Source organism: Jaculus jaculus, chromosome 19, assembly GCF_020740685.1.
Source record: "Jaculus jaculus isolate mJacJac1 chromosome 19, mJacJac1.mat.Y.cur, whole genome shotgun sequence".
NCBI classification, from domain to species: domain Eukaryota; kingdom Metazoa; phylum Chordata; class Mammalia; order Rodentia; family Dipodidae; genus Jaculus; species Jaculus jaculus.
The window spans coordinates 14,821,986-14,845,553 of NC_059120.1; the positions used below are offsets into that span (position 1 = coordinate 14,821,986).

Genomic DNA, 23,568 nt, shown 5'->3' on the forward strand with positions numbered 1-23,568 from the left:
TGGGTTGGAGAGATGGCTTAGGGGCTAACGCACTTGCCTATGAAGCCTAAGGACCCATGTTCAACTCTCCAGGTACCATATAAGTCAGATGTATAAGTTGATACAACACGCAAAGTCACACATGTGCACAAGGTGGTATACACATCTGAAGTTTGGCTGCAGTGGCTGAAGGGCATGGCTCTTTTCTCTCATAAACAATTGAAAAAAATTTTAAAAAATAATTTATATGAAGGAACTGTGCAGATAGTGTTTAAAGGCACCTGCTTGCAAAGCCTGCCATCCACAGTTCAATTCCTTAGTGCCCATATAAGGCTGGGTGCACACAGTGGCACATGTGTCTGGAGTTCATCTCCAGCAGCAAGATGTCCTTGGGTCACCCCACCCTCTCTCTCCTCAAATAAACAAATTAAAATATTAAAAATGAAATTCTATAAAGGAGTTATTTTTCATTATTTCAGTACTAAGAATACAAACGTTTATAGACTTGAAGTAATTTGCCCAAAGAAAGGTGGTTATATTCCAGGAATGGTCTTTCCTTTTGCTCATCCTTAACTGACTCATAGAATGATTTATGACCTCTACTTTGATGTTGTTCCTTCAAAGCAGTCTTCTCTTCTGATCTGAAATTTGGCATCCTGTAGGCCCTGGTGTGCTCAGTACCCCCATACTTTCTGCCTCTCTCTCTCAAATAAACAAACAAGCAAACAAATATTTTAAAACGGATTCATCATTGATGAGAAAGGGTAACAAAACTGGGAGGGCCTTTTTGATAACTTATTGGATATTCAAAATATTTCTTATCTATTTTACTTATTTATTTGAAACAGAGATAGGCAGATAAGACAGAGAGAGAAACAGAGAGTGAGAATGGGTGCTCCAGGGCCTCCAGCCATTGCAAATGAACTCCAGATGCATGTGCCACCTTGTGCATCTGGCTTATGTGGGACCTGGAGAATCAAACCTGGGTTCTTAGGCTTTGCAGGCATACACATTAACCACTACGCCATCTCTCCAGCCCTCCAAGTATTTTTCAACATCTAGGCAAATGGTTGCCTAATTAATATAAAAACATCTCAGCATGGTGTAATATAGATATCTGGATTTTGAATTTGGAAGTATGGGTTTAAATATCAGCTTACTTATGGAACTTTGAATCAGTTACATTCTGTTCTCCAGCTTCCTAATTTTAAGAATTAGGAAAAATGATGAAAATAAATGAAGTAGCATAATATAAAACATCACAGCATTGGCTGATGTCTAGCACATAGCAAATAATCAATAAATGCCATTTTCCTTGCAGTGACCATTCATGGCCTCTTTGGACAGCATTGATAACCAATTCTTGTCCTGTGAGGGGCTAGTCCAGCATGATTAAATAACTTTTGAAAATTAAATATACAAAATGTGAAAAAATGTTTTCACTGGTATCCTAACTTCGGATACTGTTCCAGTTTATATATTTCCTAAGCAACTTGATAGTCAGAGATGCTGGAATTTAATTTCTTTGACTGGCTGTAGCGATATGTAAGTTACAATCATATTCAGTGAGACATTTTTAGTAATCTGATATCAATACTATATTGAAATCCTTTTCTCAGCAGAAACAAGAACAGAATTCACCTTTTGGTATCTCAGAGTTAACAGGAAATAGCATTGACTTTCTTTTTAAATACTTAACAACATTCTGCCAATTTATATTAATATATAATGGCAAAATAGAATAGTTTTTTTAATTATATACTAGGTTTTAAAATTGTTTCATTAACTAAGCTAACAAATTATTTTGTTGAAAGCATTACTATTATTTGTTATAAGGTAGACTCTGGGGAACTTGGTTGCATAAGTTATCAAATAAAGTATATCACTTGTTTTGTGAAAATAACTATCATATACTATAAACAAATCCATTTGTGTTAATTAATTACTTAATATATTATGTAGGTTCATTTGTTAAAGAATATTTTCACTGTATTACCTCATTGTAGAAAATAAAATTTTTTCTAACAACCAAGTAGAATATGACATGAAGCTTCACACTAGCATATTCATATAAAATTCAACCAAATGTATTTAATGAAAGAGATTATATTTCACATTTCATTGAATCTTGGGTAAGAGGAATTATCTTTAAACTATGAATGGTTTTATGACCAATTAACTTCTTGTTGTTTTTGTTTGCTGTTTCAGATTGTGTTTTCTCTAGGTAGCCCAGGCTGGTCTTGAACTCATGAACTTTGTACTTCAATCTCCCAAGCGCTGTGACTATAAATATGTGCCGCCACCTGTAACTTATGTTTATTTTAATTATGAAAAGTGCTAAGTCTATTTTAGATGGAAGTTATCAGAGCTGAAATTGAATGCCATATATTTTATATAAGAATGATCCTGAGATCATAAACATAATTTACACTAGTGAAAAGAGGACTCAATCATGGATTCCCCTCATTTCTCTGTGGCACAGGTTTTATTTATTAATCTATAATGAATAATATTTATTCTCATTCTTGCTATTGTGATTATGGCTAACAGGTCCTGGTTAACAGGATTCTTAAAGCTTACCAATAATAGAAAAATGAAAATAAGAGCATAAAATGAGCTTACTGTTTCTCCAATTTTTCCAGTATCTCCTTGATCTCCTACTTCTCCCTGTTGATAAAGAATATAAAATTGGAAAAAAATGAATATTTTTCAATAAAATCTTTCATGATAGGTCTTCTGATTTCATTTCATGCAATTGTTTCGTCATGACACCAAAAAGGGCAAAGGAGACTTTAGTTATGCAGAGCTGGTATAGTAGCCCCATGGAATGTGGACTTCCTCCATTTTCATTCTGACAATAATATCTGCTTTCTTTTTTTAAAATAAGTTTTGTACTCAGTGAATACAGTCAAGTTGGTTTCATTGTTAGACCCCTCCTGGTCCCTCCTTGTTGGGGTACATGGGCCATGCACTGTGGGGTTAGCCCTCAGTAGGAGGAAATTCTCTGTATATCATGATCCAGCGTGTGTCTATGACATAAGCTACCTGTCCCAGAGCCGCCACAGGTGACAGGGGCGCCCTGTTGTGTCCTGAGAGAAGACAAAGCTGGCATTTAGATTGCTGAGAAATATCTACTTTCTTAACTGGCATTATTCTATTCAATTCCTAGAATCATTTAATATGTAAACATGTTTGAAATGAAATGCTTTGTTTTCAGCCTACAAGAAGGTAAACAAAGAGAGGAGACACTTTAAAAGATGCTACAAATAAAACATCAAGCCTTTGTCCACAAGGAGACTTATGTTTTTCCTCAAGTGGAAGGGAAAACATACCATAGGGAAGTGACAGAGGTACGCAGGACAGGCACTCTGTGGATGGAGTTAGGAGAGATGCTGAAGAACTCTATGTTCCTAAACCACAAAGCATGATTGCATGGTCCACAGAGCTCCAGCAATCAAATGTTTTTTGTTTTTTGGTAGCAAACTTGGCTTACTTGACACCTATGCCTAATGTGATGTGAGAAAAAAAATATATGCATACATACGTATATATACATATATACGTATATACGTATATACATATATACATATGTATATATACATATATATCCACACATACACACATATATATATATATATATATCTCCCAAATTACTTTTCAAAAACCCAAATAGTGCTGAATTCAAATAATGGATTGTGAAACTGCATGTGAGTTGGGCCATGAGAAGCAAGGGATATTCAGCAGTGATGAGAAAGAGCTATTTTTAAGGTGGAAAATGTCATGAACAAAGGTAAGAATTAATGAAGGGCTAGAGATTAAGTTTGGGGTACTACTTGGAGTAAATATGATAGGAATGTACTCCATGTTTATGGAAATGATTCATAATTTTAAAAGTTGACATTAATTATTACATTGTGATCTTTGGTGGAGAAATGTTAAGATACAAATCAATACCATAGCCACTGGGGATGGCATATGATGTAAGTGTAAAATTTGTATCAGATATTAAAATCATACAAGAAAGACAGCAAAGCATTTTAGCAACTAGTTTGATATAGACTACATATTGAAATTGCAATATTTTGTATTTGGGGCTAAATAAAATGTATTGTTAAGATTTTTTGACCTGTTTATTTTTACATTTCATCATGGTTCACTGTGTGTTTCACATGATATATCTATGGGGTAGCATTGATGTTAAGTGCTGAAACCTAGCATTAATTATGAGTCACAGTCTATACAGTGTTTCTGTTCAGTTTCAGCATGGCTTTAGACAAATGGTAAAACTGAAACATTGTAATCGCAGGGTGTTTGCCTAGTTTCAGATGGACAGCTCATTAGAAGGCTGTTGCAGAAAACATGGCAGGATTATCTAGGGTTTAACTTTCTTACACATTTCCTTCTTATAAAAGTTGCCCTTCTATAAGGGTACCCTTTTTCCTGTGTAGTCTTAGGGAAGATTTATTTTATGGTAAAAAGGAGAATTACTTGCATATTTCCTACATTTTTGTTTAAGTATTCAGAGAGGTTAAAAGATGGCTTGTCATTGAGTGAAAATTATCTAAAGATCTTACCCTCATGTTTCTTTACCAAATTGCATATAGATATATACGTAGACATATAGAGTCCTAATTGCTCTTTAAAGCAGTTATTACATCTTACTCGTACCCTATAAGTTGACATGTGTCCATTTAATAGTTATTATTATAGTTTTGAAAATCTATATTTAAGACTAGTTTGTAAAAAAATATTTTATTTGCAATGTATGTGATAGAGAAATAAGAAGGACATGAGAGACAGGGAGAGAGACAGAATGGACACACTATGGAGGCCACTGCAAATGAACTCCAGACACATGAGCCACTTTGCACATCTGGCTTTATGTGGGTATTGGGGAGTTGGACCCAGGCCTCCAGGCTTTGCAAGTAAGCATCTCAACTGCTGACCCATCTCTCTAGCAATAAAACTGATTTTCTTTTTAAATGGTAAGTACTTTACCTTTAAGCCTTCTGGTCCTGGTTCACCCATATACCCTTTGCGACCTGGTTTTCCCTAGAGGAGAACAGAAAAAAAAGAACAACAATAAAAAGAAATATATTTAGTTATTTTTCATTTGTATAAAAGTTTCCTAAGGTTTTTCAAATGTAATCTACTCATGAAATGAGCAGGTTAAAATTATTTGATAAATGTTTATTATATTTGCTAGCCATTCATACTATGCATAGTTGTGTGATTACTGTATGTCAGGCACAGTTGTCAATTGTGAGGCTTGAGAGAACACTAACCACACCCACCCACATAGAGTTCCAACTTTAGCGATGATGACAAAACGTTTACAAAAATACATGTGTATATATGTAGTATGTTAGAGAGTGAGAAACATAAAAGAGAAGAGCATTAAGGAGAGAAGAGACATATAAACTGTTGTGGAAGTTTTTAAGTTGGCCATAGAAGAAGACCTCACTGACAAGGTGGCACTTGATTAAAGTCTTGCAGAGACAAGTTATATGGATATTTGAAGGAACAGCACTTGGGGCAGAGGGAAAGGATGTGAAAAGCACATGGGCGGGGCTGTTCATGGAGTACTGGAGAAATCCTGAGAGGTCAGTGGAGGAGAAGATGAGTAAGAAGATGGTATAAAATTGGGAATGGGATGTCAGGTCATTTATGGCTTTGTACGTTAACAGTAGGTTATTTGGCTGCTGCTTAGAATAGGACAGGAAGCCTTAGGTGAGCTTTGAGAAAAGTGACATTATCTATACCTTAATAGCATCACATCATTGAAACAAGGAGTACAGAAATATTATCTATGCTTTAATAGCATCACAACGTTGAAACAAGGAGTACAAACAGAAATGTCCAACGGCCATCAAAGTATAGATCAGTGTGAGAGCAGCAGCAGTGGTCTCAACAAATAATAAAATAAACTAAAGAAGAGGATTGGAGGGCCTGTTACTGCCATGAGAAGATAAGGGTAGCGGGGTCACAGTGGTATGCAGCTGAAGAGAATAGAAAACATGGTCACCACAAGCGATATATGATATGCAAGATTTAGTTAGGGAGAGCAATATGCCTCAGCAACTATGTGATAAATTCATATTTATTAGGAGGAAATGACGAAGGGAGAGGGTGACAGAGAACACCAATTATATAAGATATAGTTGGCATTATATATTTGAATTTTATTATTGATGGTCACTACAAATACTTTGACACACCCAAAAGTTCTAGCTAAAATGTTTGTTTAATTATTGCCCCTGGTTTACTTGAAATGATCAAATGGTTTGTTTCCAAGTGCATAGCAGAGAAGTGAAAATAATATTATTATTAGATATCAGTGCAGGCCCTGAATCACCCATTTTCTCTCTTTCAAATAAATGAATGAATGTATACATATATATTTTGAAAGAGGAAATAAGTTGCATTTCATGAATTGAATGGCTCTTAAAACAACGTATCACACATACATATCTATGCATAAAATAAACTTCAAAATGTACACTTTGGTAATGTACATCAAAACTTTTAAATTAATTTTTAGAACTTCAGAACACTAATTTACAGTTCATATCATATGGTGCTATCTGATAAAAAATTAGAAACACTTTCTCATTAGCTTCCCATAATTTTACTGACAGTTAAAAAACAAAATTTCTAAAATATTACTAAAGCAGCTAAGTTATTCTACTTCTTATACTATGCTTTGGGAATATTTCAGATAATTTGTACAAACTTCTAGGACCACTGGGAAAAAATCAGTGGATAATGAAATTAAAGTATTTCTAGAAAAATTTCTAGTTTTAATCTTACTTTATTTTGGTGGGTTGTATGATCATAATCGGTTCTAACTTTTGTTCCTTGTAAAGTATTTACGAGACAGTTATTTTCCAGAAAAAAAACACTTATAAAACTTATTTACCTATTTTATTTATTTCATTTTAAGACAGGGTGTCAGTATGTAGCTGATGCTGGCCTGGAAGTCTCTAGATAGGCCCCATTGGCCTTGAACTCAACACCCTTCTGCCTCCTGCTTCCTCAAGTTCTGAGAAGACAGCCCATGCCTGGCTTAAGAAAGCAATTTTTGTGATACTTACTCTTGGCCCCGGTTCTCCAAATGGTCCAACTGGTCCTTCTTCTCCCTTAAAAAAATAAGGAAATATCATGGCCTAAAATAAGTGTTTAACAATGAAAATGCTTATTTTTTGTATTTCTTCTGAAATCTGAAGCTTGCTATGAGATGTAACAGATTATCTTACATTTTGGACTGTGTCACTTCACAACCTTTTATTTTTTTTGGCTGATAAACCCACTTTTACTTATACAGGGACATGAACATTATCATATTTTATTGTGTTACTACTTTTAAATTGTTACATGGTATAATTCATATGTAAAAAACTGGGACTGAAGGTAATTATAATTATAATGTAACAAAATCAAGATTAGAAATCATCAAAACCATCAAATGAGGATGATGTTTACCTTGCTGGGTTTACAGAGAGCAACTCAAATAAGTTCTTCACAGATGGAAATCAATACACATAGGTATATTTAAAAATTGCACAAAATAGCCGGGCATGGTGGCTCACGCCTTTAATCCCAGCACTAGGGAGGCAGACGTAGGAGAATCACTGTGAGTTCAAGGCCACTCTGAGACTACATAGTGAATTCCGGGTCAGCCTGAGCTAGAGTGAGACCCTAACCTCAAAAAAAAAAAAAAAGAAATTTGCACAAAACATGTTTTTTCTATGCATATTTTCATAAATCATTGACTTAACTTTGTTTTTCTTGAGACAGGGATTCATTTTGTAGCCCAGCTTGGTTCAAACTCATGAGCTCTCTGCCTCAGTCTCCCATGTGTTAAGATTATAGGCATGTGCCGCCATATTCTGCTCAACAAATCTATTTATTAGTTTTAATGCTGACTTAGGCCCTAGAGATGAAAAGCTACACCTCAGATCATAAGCAAATAGTGTGTGTACATAGTGCACAGTACACAGCTGAGTAGTGATGGCAGGGCGCACACAAGTACTGGGTTCAGTCTACAGTTGTAAGGGGACAAAAACAAGTGCATTTATACAGACCAGATATCCCCAGGGAACTCATGTGTTCTGAATACTTGGTTCCTATGTGGTGGGCGTGGGTTTAGAAGTGTGATAGCTGGCTCACTCTGCTGCTGCTGATGTCCACCTGCTGTGGCAGAGGTTATGCCCAGCCTCTGCTTATGCTATGCTTTCCCCTGCCGCCATGAAGCTTCCCTTCAATACTGTAAACAAAAATAAAAGAACTTTCCTCCCAGCAACTGGTTTGAGTTGGGTGTTTTGTCCCCACTATTGAGAAGGTAACTACAATGGTATTACCTTCTCAAATGGAGCGTCTTGTCAGTTTTATTCTTCACCAATCTATAGTTCCAATATTCTTAGAGTCACATTATCATGAAATATATCATGAAATATAAAACAACCCTATGGAACATCAGCAGCGCCACTGAGGAGAAGCCCTCTGCTGAATGGGGGTAGGGAGGAGGGAAAAGACGGTCCAACACATGATGTGTCTATCCATACAATGTATGGTCTTAATAAAAACAATTTAATAAGCGATGCTTTCTTTGCATGGATCAAAATTGAATAGATGGGTATATGACAAAGATAAAATAAAAAATGAGGAAAACAGGCATTATTTTCTATGAGGAGATGACATCATAGACAGTTATGGAATGCTAATTTGTTTTCCTTTAAGTAAATAGCTGATATCATATCTTAACAACATATATAGACCACCCTAGAATCATATAAACCAAAATTTTGCTCAATTCACAATTCAGCTGAAATATTATATTATATTATATTTCACAAATATAAGCTAGTCACAAATAGTAAATCTAAATTCAAGTACATATGTGTTTGATTCTGGGCTTAGATTTTTCAGCATTCCATTAGAGACCATGAAATAAATCTAACTAGTTCAGAATCGTATAAAATCATTCCAAATTTCATCCCATAGTTGCCAGTATAAATGGTCGCTTGCAATCCTTTACAACCAAAATTGTTCACACTAAGCCACTTATTTTCTTTAAGCAGAAACTAAACTCTCACCAAAAACAAAAAAGGGCAAATCCAAATTTAAGAAATGAAGACTGGATATTCATTTCCACCATACCTGAGTTCCTTTGAGACCAGGAGGCCCAGGAGGCCCTCGACTTCCAAAGAGTCCCTATAAAGGTAACATAAGTGCGGAAAATAAAAAAAAAAGTGCATCTGTTAACATATTTTATCAACAACATTAATATCACTCATTACTATTCATTTCTCATTAAGAGAAAGGAGTTGAGATGGTAGCTAAGAAGGAAACCAGCAGGTATTAGTAAAACTGAGAAATGGAGTAATTTGATTTTAGACAGTATGTTACCATCCAAACAATTCATTCACTATATTAGTTTTCAAATTCCAAATACTTTTTTAGTCAAAGTTCTTCTAATTTAAACAATGGAATCCATCTGTTAATCTGAACATTATCCATCTATCTATCTATTTATCTATCTATCTATCTATCTATCTATGTATCTATCTATCTATTATCTGTCTTACATATATTTTATATGTATACATATACAGTGTCCTATACACATATGTACATAATTATATCTTATATGTTTATACTCATATATATGTATATATAACATAGTGTCCATATATATGGACACACCATGCAATATCTATTAAATATGCCAACATTTTCTTATTTGTTTGGTTCTAAATATGTAATGTGTCAGCAAAGCATAAGTAAAGCACTCTTTAAGATTTTTATTTTGCATTACTGCTTTTAGTAATTTTACAGTAAGCAAAAGGTCTTATTGCTCTTCACCCTACTCTTTTAGAAAGAGTTTCTGACCAAACTAATAGCTCATCTAGAACTCACCAACTTGGACAGACTACCTGACCAGTTAGCCCCAGGGATTCCCTGTGTCCACCTCTTCAGTGCTGGGATCACAGGTGTGTACCCTCATGCTTGGCATTTTATGTGGATATGAGTTTGCATGCTAGTGTGGCAAGTATTTTACCCACTTAGCCATCCCTCCAGCCTATTTTTTCATAAATGAGAATTGTTTCATCATTATTGTTTAAGATGTGCAGGTTTATTATTTTTCATATGTTAAAAAATTTAAAATGTACTCAACCATAAATTGAGTCTTAGTAGGGCATAACCTCACTTTCCTTATCTACAGAATTGTTACCAGCAGAACCATAAAGCTAGTACAGGTATAAATAAAATTGTACCTGGACTATAATAGGGACTTAATAAACATTAGTTTCCTTTATTATTACACATCTCATATTGATTAGTGATTGCAACAGTTACTAGCCGGCAATGCATTTCTATGCCCTATACAGTGAGCATAACCACATTACTAGCTTGCTATTTGTGGTAGTTTGAATATGAAATGTACCCCCTAGCCCCAGGTGGTTTGAACGCTTGGTATCCAGCTGATGCCAATTTGGGAGGTGATACCTTGCTCAGGGGGTGTGTGCTAGGAGCAGTAAACATACCTAGGAGATTTATATATGTAAATGAGAAAAATAGTCAAAATATGTCACGAAAAACTCAACCAGCTGGGTGTGGTGGCACATTCCTTTAGCCCCAGTACTTAGGAGCAGAAGTAGGAGGATTACTATGAGTTTGAGGCCATCCTGAGACTACATAGTGAATTTCATGTCAGTTTGGGGTAGAGTAAGACCCTACCTTGAAAAAAAAAAAAAACAAAAACAGCCTATGAAACACAAAGATAAATAATATTGAACAAGAAGAAGAAAGATGAGGGTCTCATTTTTCCTGACCATAAGGCATTACAAAGCTGCAATCATCTAAATATTAAATAAATTGAAATAATTTAAATACAGACCAGTGGAATAAAATAGAGAACTCGATGATACTCCCAGCCATATTGAGTCAAGGAATTTTTGTCAAGGGTGACAAGTCTATGTCACAAAGGTAGTCTGAGAAATTTGTATATTTAAATGAACATCAATAAAGCTGGACATTTACTTCATACGACACACAAAAATAAACCAAATAGATTAAAGACTTAAATATGAAATCTCAAACAATAAAACTCCTAAGGGAAAAGCTTCAAAACATTAGTCATGACAATGACTTCTTGGACATGACACAAAAAACAAAGGTAATAAAAGCCAAAATAGACAAGTAGGATGACATCAAATTACAAAGCTTTGTAGAGCAAAGGAAACAGTCAAAACACTGAAAAGGCAGCCTACAAAATGGAAGAAAAAAAATGACTGTGAGCCAATTATTGGACAAGGGGTTTATATACAAAATATATATAAGGAATTCCTATAATTCAACAGCAGAGAAACCAAACAGCCTAATTACCAAGTGGGCCAATAACTTTTGGGTATTTGTTCAAAAACACTGAAAACTGGACCTCAGAGATTTGCCCTTCTATATTCATAGATGTTATTTACAATATCCAATGGTGCGTGTAACCTAAATGTCCATTAATAGATTAATAAATAAAGAAAATGTGGCGTATATAAAAACATAATATTTTAAGCCATAAAATGAATGAACTGGGGTCAGGGGAGATAGTTCAGTGGGTAAAATAATTGTCATAAAAGTATACATACAGGATAGATTCCTAAATCCCATGTAAGAAACAGGCTTGGGGTGCATGTCTGTAATCTCACACTAGGGTGGTGGAGACAGAATCCCTGTGGCTCCTTGCTCAGCTAGTCTAGTCAAATCAGTGATCTCTAGGTTCAGTGGAATAAGCCAGCCACACAAGAACACACACTCTAGCATTCTATTTACATGGTTATCTAAAGTAGGTAAAGTCATAGAAGCAGTCAGTAGAACAGGTTTACCAAAGGCCAATGAGGTCTCTTCAATTGGTATAGACTTTTTTAATAATGCAAGAAAAAAAGCTGTAGAGATCTGTTGTACAATAACATATATATGTTTTTTAAAGTTTTATATATATCAAGTTATACTCTTTTGTCCCCTTGTCCCTGCTTCTGTTAGCCCAGGGGCCTCCTCAGTATAGCTATCATATTCACTGTGGGGTCACGAAGGCCTCAGTCAGTCCCTGTGGAGTAGGGGGAGTGGACCATGCCTCAGTGTGTTCCCATCCACTCTGTGGCTCTTAAAATCTTTCTGCAACCCTCTTCTGTAATGTTCCCGGAGCCATGGTGAGCCATGGTAGGCCTGTTGGCAATCTGATTTAGTGTTGTGGTCTCTGATCTTACATACATTTTTAAAGATTTTATTTACATTTATTTATTTATTAGAGACAGAGAGAAAGAGAGAGAAAGAGAGAATGGGCATGCCAGGGCCTCTAGCCACTGCAAACAAACACTAAATGCCTGTGCCACCATGTGCGTCTGGCTTATGTGGGACCTGATGAAAATTACCTGGGTGCTTAGGATTCACAAGCATGCACCTTAATTGCTAAGCCATTTATTAAGCCCCTTACATACATCTTTAATTTTTAATTTTTACTTATTTATTTTCAAGCACACACAGAAAGAGAGAGACAGAGGTGGAGAGAGAGAGAGAGAGAGAGAGAGAGAGAGAGAGAGAGAGAGAGAGAGAGAAAGAGAAGGAATATGAATGAATGGGTACACCAGGGTCTCCAGCCTCTGCTAAGGAACTCCAGATGTATGTGCCACTTTGTGCATCAGGTTTTACTTGGGTGCTGGGGGATGGAACCCGGATCACTAGGGTTTACAGGCAAGTACCTTAACTACTGAACCATCTCTCCAGCCCCGAAGATACATTTTTAAATATTGCAATATTGTACTATATATGGGAAAAATTAAGAAGGCAGATTCCATATTATGTGAGTTTTTTTAACACACACACACACACACACACACACACACACACACACACACGTCTTCCATAAGCTTATTAGCAGTTATATACCTCAATTTTATGCTTAGTATCTTCTATAATCTGTTTTCTACCACTTTTAGTCAGACAGGTTTGCTTCTGTCCTCTCTAACAGGCTCATATTTTCATTTTTGCATAGATCTTGTTCATGTCTTGGGTCTACTTGGCTAAATCAATGATTTGAAATCAAATTCCAATTCCCCCAAGACCTCTCAAAAAACAGGCACATCAATTGTTCTCTTTCTTTTAAACCCTTAACTGAACATTTATCATTGACTATCTGGTAATTATGCTTTTTCACTTTACACATAAATAAGGCTTATGTTTCTGGAACATTACAAATACTTCTACACACAAGGCCATGTTTTAATCTTGTTTTCTAGTTATTACCTAACATAGTGAAACAAAGAGCAAATTTGCCTATGGTGGGTGCAAGCTCATTCAATTTTTCTCAGTTGACTACTGCTCAGAGGACCAAATGGGCTGACAAAAGAACTCTATATATAATATTCTAATTTAGTAGATGGAATATAGATGTTCAGGGCTGAAAGGAGGTGACCTTGAAGGATTGTCTGTCTAGAGTCAGGCATCCTTCTCTTACCCCATTGGCTTACCTCTGTACAGATAAACATATGACATACTGGAATGAGTCAATGCAAGAATTATTTCTGTATATTGTGTAACATAATCTTGCAAATAGTAGGCTTTCTTTGAAAACATCATGGCTGTTATACAAGTGACAATAACAGCTGGTTTTAACATTTTAATTCCATAGCCAAAGTAGAAATGCAAACCATTACATAAACAAATACCAGTATTCCTCTGTTTATTGGAGAACAGACAGTATTTATTGGTTACTCTTTCTTTCTGCAGCAAGCAATAAAGGATGTGGTTTTGCAAATGTTTTGGGAGTCTTGAAAGCAGATTGCCAAATGGGGTGTCTCATAAGAAGGCTTTCTGAAGAAGCTTGCATCTATATACAAACACAAATACACACACACACACACACACACACACACACACACAAACACACATACACAAACATGCACACTGAACTCCAAAACCAGTAGGACCATAATTAACACAAGTCTTCAATACTACTTTGAGGTTTTTTAGTCAACTGGCAGAAAATTGAATAGAAAATAAAGGTTTCTTTAGAGCTCAGCCAAATTGCTCTGGAAAAAAAAATACCCCTTATTTGGAAAATAAAGAGACCATTTATTTCAAATACAGGGTACAAGATTTTCCTAATTTCCCAATATGATACAGGCTTGGTAGAGCTTTAGTAATTTATATTATTCCTACCTTTCAAACAAGACATTTATATAAAAGCAAGGGGAGTTCAAGATGCTTTTGTAATAGACAATACACACCTCAAAACCCATCTCGTTAGCAGTCAGTATGTCTACCTTTGTGTTCCTTGTTTCTAGAAAATGGTCAAGGCAAATGAGAAAGATCAAGAAAAAAAAGACAAAACCAGGTCTTTCAACCTACCAAACATAATTTTTCCCTAGTTTTATGGCCCTTTTAATAAAAATCATCTCTTCTCAATTATTGCTTCAGAACTCAGTGATATATGTAAAATGAGTACAATTTCATTGTTGACATTAATAAGTTCATACCTACTGAATAAATTTGGGTAAAATATACTAAATCATTACCCATTAGAAATTCAACAGAGGTATTTGTTAAAAGTCTAGTTTTCAGGTCTTTATTTTACTTTATATATTTAAGAGAGAGAGAAAAGCAAGAGAGGGAGAGAGACAGAGACAGAAAGAATGGGTATGTTAGAGCCTCTAGCCACTGCAAATGAACTCCAGATTCATGAGCCACCATGTGCATCTGGGTTATGTAGGTACTGGGGAATTGAACCTGGGTCCTTAGGTTTCACAGGAAAAGCAGCTTAACGACTATGCCATCTCTCCAGCCCAATGTTTCAGGTCTTTTGAACCACCATTAGCACTTTAGTTTTAAGTCCAAAGGAAGTACTGAGGAGAAATAAGATGGCTATTGTAATGATATTAAACAGTTCCTTTCTTCTTGACAAAAATTCCAAGTGAAACAAAATCTCCAAACTCACAGGAAACCTGACTTCTCTCCTGGTGTGATGTGCGTACCTAAACTTTAAGTTTAATGACTACACCTCTTGAAATACTTCCTAACTTCCAAAGACAAGGATTATTGCTCAAGTTTTTTGAATGTGTATATGCAATGTAGTGTGTGTGTGTGTGTGCACATCGTATCCACTTGCACATGCTCTTGCAGCCACCCTTGTGCATCCATGCGGTGGGTTGAGCAGAATACTGGGTAGCCCGTCCTATCCCTTGTCTGCCTGTTCTTGTTTGTGCCTGAGTCTTTTACAGATACTAGAGCTTGCTGCTTTTCAAAAGCTGGGGAGATTCCCTGGTCTCTTCTCCTCTTTGTGAGACTGGGGTTACAGCCTGGAGGGTCATGCCTAGCTGTTTACGTGGGTTCTGGAGATTCAAACTCGGGCAGTTTCAGGCCATCTTCGATCTTCATATTCACACAGGGAGCACAATTAACCACCAAGCCATCTCTTCAGTTCCTGTCTTCATTTTTTGAGGCCCTCTCAGGACAGCATCACCTCTTTGATGAGTTACTTCTTACTGTTTGTGATATTTTTAAATCTCTCACTAAATTGTAATTCCAACAAAGAGAAGCATCACAATTGAACAATGACTCATACCTCATATTTAGTATTTAGCTTAGCCTTATAAAAGTAACTTAATATGGGTTGAATGAATAAATTATGGAAAAGAATGGATAAATACATGTGTTTATTCATTAAGTTCAAATAGCAGGTGCAGGGCTAATGTAAACAGGAGACATCATTTTTACTATGCTTTAAAAAATCTTTTTATTTATTAAATTGAAAGGAGAGAGAGATAGACAAGAGACAGAGAGAATGGGCATGTCAGGGCCTCCAGCCACTGCAAATGGACTCCAGATGCATGCATCACTTTGGGCATCTGGCTGTATATAGGTACTGGGGAAGTGAACTCTGGTTGTTAGGCTTTGCAGGCAAGCACCTTAATGACTGAGCCATCTCTCCAGCCCAACAGGAGATATCTTAACTCCATTCTCTGTACTCTCTATCTCAACTTCCCATTTATACTTTTCATTTTGACTTACCATTGAATATTAATTATATCTATATGTCAAATGGGCACTTCAAAATAAGTATCCTCAAGGTCATATTTCTTTTCTTCTGCACTTTTCAAATCTAGCAAGCTTCCTGCATTCCCTATTTTGTTTTCCCATTTAAGTTCAATGTCATGAGTAGCCCAAGCCAGAATCTTAGTTTAACCTTTGATTTCTCTATCTTCCTTCATTTTCAGTCAATTATCCAGTAGAAGTGTTTCTATCTCCAAAATAGTTTTTATTCACAGCAAATCAGTCAGTATCCATTGAGTTCCTATTGTGTGCATGCATATAATTTTGGATATTACGATATAATTAAAGTCAATTCATCTCTATTTTTCAAATACACTTGATTCAAATAGAGAAGCAGACGTATATAAGAGAGGTTGTGATATGTGAAGATAAAGGAATTTGGTAAAGAATATCTCAATTAGTTTTGGGGAAACAATAAAAGGTGCCTGCTAACTGTGGTATGCAATATGTAAGTATTGGCTAGATGAAAAGGGCACAGGAAGACTGACATATTTTAGGAAAAGAATAGCATAAAAGGAACTAGAACAAGTGTGACATCATGTGGTCATCTACATAGTTTGTCTGTAGTGATGCTATATTCAAAGTGATTATGGGTGTGAACATGTGACTTAGAGCTACAGATAGACGATTAGAACATAAACAGCCACACGCTGATGTACTGATGTGCGAACTTTAACCCGGAAGCAATAGCAATTGGAAGGATTTAAACCCCAGGGTGACATGATGAGAACTATGTACAGATTATTCCTTTAGCTTCCTGGCTGGAGACTTGAAGAACTGCCAAACTGGAGGCGGGAACTCTAACTGGAGGTCCATTACACTAATGCTGGTGAAAACTGAAGAGGCCCTGGACTACAACATTGGCATTGAACATAGTTCCAGGAGGAAAGTATGAGTCAAAGGAGAAATTGGAATCAAGATTGAAATTGACAGCAGGAAGCTGTTCAGGAGTCAGGAGAAGATGTGATGCAAAACACATGTGGGGTGTGAACAGACAGACAGAGGCATACTTCATGGTGGCAGAAAGTAAGTGAGAAAGATCACTGCATATAGGCAGGCCTGTGGGTGGCAGGTGGGGCTGAAGACTAAATACAAGACGTTCAGTGAAATCTGAATTTCACATAAGTAGTGAATAACCTTTCGTTTAGATATTTTCCAAATATTGTACCTCCACTCCCTCACAAGTTTCCTTTTCCTGGATGTCATCTGTCCCACTTGTCTGCTTCATACATGCCCACTCATGCATCATGCCCGCTCAAGGGCCACCTTTGCCACAAAGCCTGTGCTGTAACAATATTGTTTAGTATCCATTGCGACTAATATCAAGGGGTCTCTGCTTATATTGATTGTACACTTTTGGAAGATAGGAATTAGGACTTCTCATGTTGGTAGCTTTAGGGTCTAGTCACATGAGAGATGCCAAGGAAATATTTGCTGAATTCAGGAACGTGCTTTTTTAGATCTTTATTAGTTTTTGCCTCAATTTTTACAGCTTATCTTCCTACTTTCAGTTCTTTCCCTGTTCAAACTAACCTTTGTAATGATTGAAGGGATAGCATTTAAAGGCACAAACCAGTTAGGAAACTTTGCTAGCTAAGTATCTTTGATTAATTCCTAGTATCTGTAAGATAAAGAAAAAGCTCTCAGCCTGGTAGTGAATGATCACTACAGCGTCATGCCAAGCTAACTGGTCAAAAGTTCTTATCTGTGCTAAAATCCTGGTTGTGTCACTTGATAATTATGTAACTTTGAATGAACATCTTAATATTTGTAACAACATTTATAAAATGGTAGTAATAACTACCTCATAATGCTGTTGTGACATTTCTATAAAACACTTGCTATAATATTGTACTGCTTAAGAACACAGTGTGCTTACAAATGTAGCTATTATTAATATCTTTTCCAGAGTGACCTATCCTTTCCTCTCTCTCTCCCTCCGCTCGTACTGACATACCCTCCACAGCAGGGAGACTATAACTTGCAGTTCTCCAAACTTTAGGCTTCATCACTCTCAGGGCATCATTCACACTCCTTATTTGCTTGCATTCAGTGTCTGCATGGCAGCCTGGGGAAATCTTGCCATTAGACTTTTCACAATGACTAATTCCTAGTGTGCACACACTGATGGTAAAGGCAGTTAAAAGGTCTTAGTTTTTTTCAGGTATTTTCTGCCATGTTAAGGCTCCAGAACACCATAAGCTTTTTTAAAAAATTTTAATCAATGGATACTTTATCATTACAAAGAGCTTTAGCAATGACATTTTTTATTCATCTATTGACATGCTATGATATTAAGAATTTATTATTTTCTGCTTCTTACTTTAAAAAAAAGCCTTTAGTAGTAACTTCTAAGATCTATAAACAGCATTATTGTAATAATATGTCTGTCTGTAGCAAATGAGGAGGATTACAGTTGTCTGGCTTCTGAACTTAAAATAGTTCATTAACCATTACAGAAATGCTCTGATATCCATAAGATCTTTGTCCTCTTTCATTGAGAAGTGAAATTAGAAAACTTGAGCTATTCACATTCAATCTATTTTATTGGTTTGCTTGTTAGTTTTTACCTTTGTTCCTTCAGGGCCATTTTGCCCAGGAATCCCAATATCTCCTGGAAAACCCTAGGAAACATAAAAATGTAAAGAGTTATTCCACATAAATTTTCTTTAAATCTTTCAAGCATTTAATAAAAATTTCCCTTTCCTTTAGTTCTTAGATAATTAAAACAATTCATAGTCTCCACAGTTTGTTGTTGGGGCTGGAAAGATGGGTCGAGGGGCAAGAGTACTCGCGGCACAAGCAGGAGGACCTGAGCTTGGGTCCAGCACGCACCTAGACTCCAGGCATTCTGCTCAGCATGCCGGAAACCCCAGTCCTGGGGAGGGCGAGGGACAGTGAAATTGCCAGGCTCACTGGTTAGCCAGGCTGACTAAAAGAGGGAGTTCTGGGTTCAGCGATAGACTCTGTCCCATGGAAACAAAACAAAACAAAAGAGCGATACAGTTGAACGCCCGATGTTCTACTTTGGCCTCTGTGACTCATGGAGTACGTGGATTGGTGCACAGAAACATGGAAGTAATAAACACATATCCACAACAATAACCTGAGTGTTAAAAATTGTTAGGCAGTTGCTTAACACTGGAATGAAGAATTCATAGTATTCTAAAAAGTGATTTTATATTACTACTATTCACAATCTTCAGACCCAAGGAAAACCTTCAATTTCAGTCTGAGAATGAAAGTCTCATTCAGAACTTATCTGTGACTTAGAAATGAAGGTCAAGAGCATGTTACACAGAACACAGGGCCATCGAGGATTAAAGGGATGCATTCTGTTAGACTCATTCACCATTTACTGCTGACACTTGAACTTGTAGAGTCTTGTTAGGTGGGGATAAGCCACTTCTGTCTTGTTAAGAAAATGAAAAGTCATTGCTTAACATACATAGGAAATCAGTTTTTTAAATCTATTTATCTATCTTATTATCTTAATATCCCATATTTGACATATAGCTCCTCAAATGGCTTTTGAACTCAGCATTTTACTGATTCTACCCTTAATGAGTTTAATAAAATTGTTGACTTGTGTATTTTTTAACAAAAAAAAAACATAATTAGGGGCAAGAGGGATTGCTTAGTGGTTAAGGTGCTTGCCTGCAAAGCCAAAGAACCTATGTTCAATTCCTCAGGACCCACGTTAGCCAGATGCACAAAAGGGCACAAAAGTCTAGACTTTGTATGTAGTGGCTGGAGGCCCTGGCATGCCCATTCTCTCTCTCTCTTCCTCTCCCTCTTTCTCTGTCAAGTAAATAAATAAAAATAAAACCATAATTAAACCTTTAAGAAATATGAGCAATTAATTTCAGAAAGATAAAAACCACTATGGAGATAAATAAAGTCAGTGCTAGGAGGAGGTCTACTATGTTTCTCTAGAATGGTGAGAATAAAATGTTGTTGAAAATGTGACTCATCACGATGAGGTTCAAATGATAAGTCAATTCCTGGGTTTCTCTTGATTAAGCTATTTCAGTGTTATCCACTGATGTGGACAAAAAAAAGTAAAAAAAAAAAAATCCAAACATCAGCAGTTTTAAAAGTAAAGAAGGTCACAGATAAAGTATGACTGTCAGCAAGCCAAGGAAAGATAGTTCAGTGGAAAGATAAATGTGATGGGAATAAAAATGCATCAAGCAAGAGGAAACAGCAGCGTTGATTCTGGGAAACCCATTCTGTGAGGAAAATGAATGAGAAAGTGACACTGATTCATTCAGGCTGGAAAACACATATGCTTTGGAAGATTAAATAATAGATTTAATATTTTATTTATTTATTTCTTAAGAGGAAGAGAAAGGGAGAGAGAGAGAGAGGGAGGGAGGGAGGGAGGGAGGGAGGGAGAGAGAGAGAGAGAGAGAGAGAGAGAGAGAGAGAGAGAGAGAGAGAGAGAGAGGAGGGGCATATGCTTTTAATACAAACGAACTCCAGATGTATGTGCCACCATGTGCATCTGGCTTATGAGGGTTCTGGAGAATCAAACATGGCCCCTTAGTCTTCATAGGCAAGTGCCTCAACCACTAAGCCATATCTTCAAGTCTAAATAACAGATTTAAAATGTAAATTCTATGGAGAAAAATATAAGCTGGGAACATTTATGCCAATAGACAAGACAATGATGTCAGAAAGACAAGAGCACATCAGATCTCTGAAAGTCATAGAATAGTTTTGGTAGCTTAGTATCATGACCTCCCTGACCCAAAGGAATCAGGCCACCTAGTTCCTATTTGTATATGTGTACACGTAGATTCGATTCCTCTCCTGATCTCATGTCCTCTCCCTTGGTCAGATCCCTTGTTGGTATATATAGTGGGGCAAATCCTTGTCCTTGAGGTAAGACACCTCTGTTTTACTTACTGTGGTAACTCTAGCCAGTTGCCCCAAATGAAGTGGGTCTTCCCCACCTTTCCCATCCCTTCATTTTGCACCCACTATGTGACTGAATAACACCCTCACCCATCAGTTTCCAAGCCAAAGGTTTAACTTCATCTTTTTTTTTTAATTTTTTTTATTTTTATTTGAGAGCGACAGACATAGAGAGAAAGACAGATAGAGGGAGAGACAGAGAATGGGCGCGCCAGGGCCTCCAGCCTCTGCAAACGAACTCCAGATGCGTGCGCTCTCTTGTGCATCTGGCTAACGTGGGACCTGGGGAACCGAGCCTCGAACTGGGGTCCGTAGGCTTCACAGGCAAGTGCTTAACCGCTGAGCCATCTCTCCAGCCCTACCTTCATCTTTAAACATCAATTTTTACTTTCCTTCTCCTAAGGATTTTCACACAACCAAACAACTCAGCATAGTGTTGTGTCTTATTTCATTTGTCTTGTAAGGTCGCAAGCTCCTTCAGCATAGTTTGGGTGATATTCAGTATCATGCTCCTAGCAACTAATACCACATCTGGTTCACAGTCACTGCTTGAAAAGAAACAATGTTTTGTTGTTGTTCAATGACTAACTTATTTCTCAAGAAAAGAGAACAGCATGTCCCATAGCTTCTTTACATCCCCCGGTACTTATTTTCAACCAGTCAGAACATTGCTCTGAGCATCCTCATGGATACATTCATAACTTGTGTATTTTCCAGACAATCCTGGAATGCTTTGTCACACTAGGAAACAAGAAAGCTATCTCAGATAGTGAGATAAGTCTCATGTTAAAAGATCTCATGCATTTGAAATGGGATAACATGAAATTTTTTAAATAGAGAAAAAAATTGGGATGGACTAACTGCAACAAATATACTGAAGTTTGAATATTTAAATAAAACACTAAAATTATTCACATGTAGAGGAGAAAAAGGAGTCAATTCATTATCTGAAAAAATTACAGATAAAGGTAAACCATCAAACATTCATTTTGTCTTTCTTTGTATTGTGAAACTACTATTATGCAAATAGTAGATAAGGCAATATACTTCAACCTTCCCAGAAAGAAATGATAGAGTTAGAAAACTTTCAGGGTGCTTTTCCTTAAGTTTCCTAATGCTTTTGGCATTGAATTTAAACTGTTAATCACATTACACAAACACACACAAAAACACTAGATGCATGTTTTTGATGAAAGAACCCTACATCCCTACAGTCCTGCCAAAAACAAACAGGCAAACACGCAAATGATCAGGACTCTGTAATGTGACTATCAATTTTCATGAAAAGCACATGAGCAAGAAAACATGCAGAACTCCACCAATGAGACTATAATCTGAAAAACGCAGACATGGGAAGACTCTACAGGTCCAAGGACTGGGGAGTATGCAACTACATTATAAGGAGGAGAAATGAAATGGGGAAAGGACTTGGAAATTGAAAGACATAGCAAATCATGAAACAAAGCATGTCTATGGTACTGTTTTTAGGGATGCCTACCTGGGTGATAAGCTAAATAAACAATGAAGAACTGCTTGCTCTGGGAAGGAGACATGGCCTGTGGCTGGGGGAGATGGGTGGGACACATAAATGCTTTTGAAGTAGCAGGCAATCCTAGTATTGGCCTTTATAGTAATTCTAAGGGTATTTTTCTTATAATTGTGTATGATGTTCATTTGTTTGATAGGCTCTTGTGGTTGCATTTTATTTTGCAAAAGCACAGTAAGAAAAATTAGTGAGGCTAGTGTGGTCAAATATGGGATATTTAATCTATATGAACTCCTGCTTCCTTAGTGTATTAACACAGGAATACTAGGAAGACAAAAAGTACCAAATGCAGAAATTATGTCAGAAAATCTTCTGTTATAGTCAAGCAAGTTGAATATTTTAAAATTAAAACCATAACGACAACCTCCAAATCACATCACTACCTATATTAAAAAGAAGAGAAAAAAACCCAACTATATCCTTTCCAAATTGGAGAGCTTAGAAATTTGGCCAATGACTTTTTCATTATTTAAAAACTTCATACCTGGGCAACTTCCAAGTAGGAATCAGCTTTTAAGCAATACATTTTGAAATATAAAAACCATAGTTTCTTGATATATAGATAAGTAGATAGATAGATGATAGATAGATAGATGATAGATAGATAGATAATAGATAGATAGATAGATAGATAGATAGATAGATAGATAGATAGATAGATAGATGATGGATAGATAGATGGACAATAGGTTTTTTTAAAAGTCAGGGGTAACTGGATCAGCTGAATTCACTGGTAAATGTATCCATAATGGATTTTTTTTTTTTTTTTGGTTTTTTTGAGATAGGGTCTCACTGTAGACCAGGATAACCATGAATTCACTATGTAATCTCAGGGTAGCCTCGAACTCATGGTGATACTCCTACCTCTGCTGGGATTAAAGGCATGTGCCACCACATCTGGGTCAATAATGGAATTAAAAAATATTTTATTTTTTTCATGCAGAGAGAAAGAGAGAGAAAACAAATGGGCATACCAGGGCCTCTAGGAAATGAACTCCAGATGCATGTGCCACTTTGTACAT

General features: G+C 36.4%; 1 protein-coding gene across 2 annotated transcripts in view; it reads right to left on the reverse strand.

Annotated features, from left to right (window-relative positions):
- The window catches only part of Col24a1 (collagen type XXIV alpha 1 chain), a 298,351-nt gene that overhangs the window by 165,526 nt on the left and 109,257 nt on the right, over positions 1–23,568 (reverse strand). For both annotated transcript variants that reach the window (XM_045137919.1, XM_045137918.1), the window contains exons 20-24: positions 18,651–18,704; positions 9,139–9,192; positions 7,074–7,118; positions 4,978–5,031; positions 2,602–2,646 (exon numbers count right to left, since the gene is read on the reverse strand). In XM_045137919.1, coding sequence (XP_044993854.1) covers positions 2,602–2,646; positions 4,978–5,031; positions 7,074–7,118; positions 9,139–9,192; positions 18,651–18,704 — 252 coding nt within the window. The remainder of the gene's footprint in view (positions 1–2,601; positions 2,647–4,977; positions 5,032–7,073; positions 7,119–9,138; positions 9,193–18,650; positions 18,705–23,568) is intronic.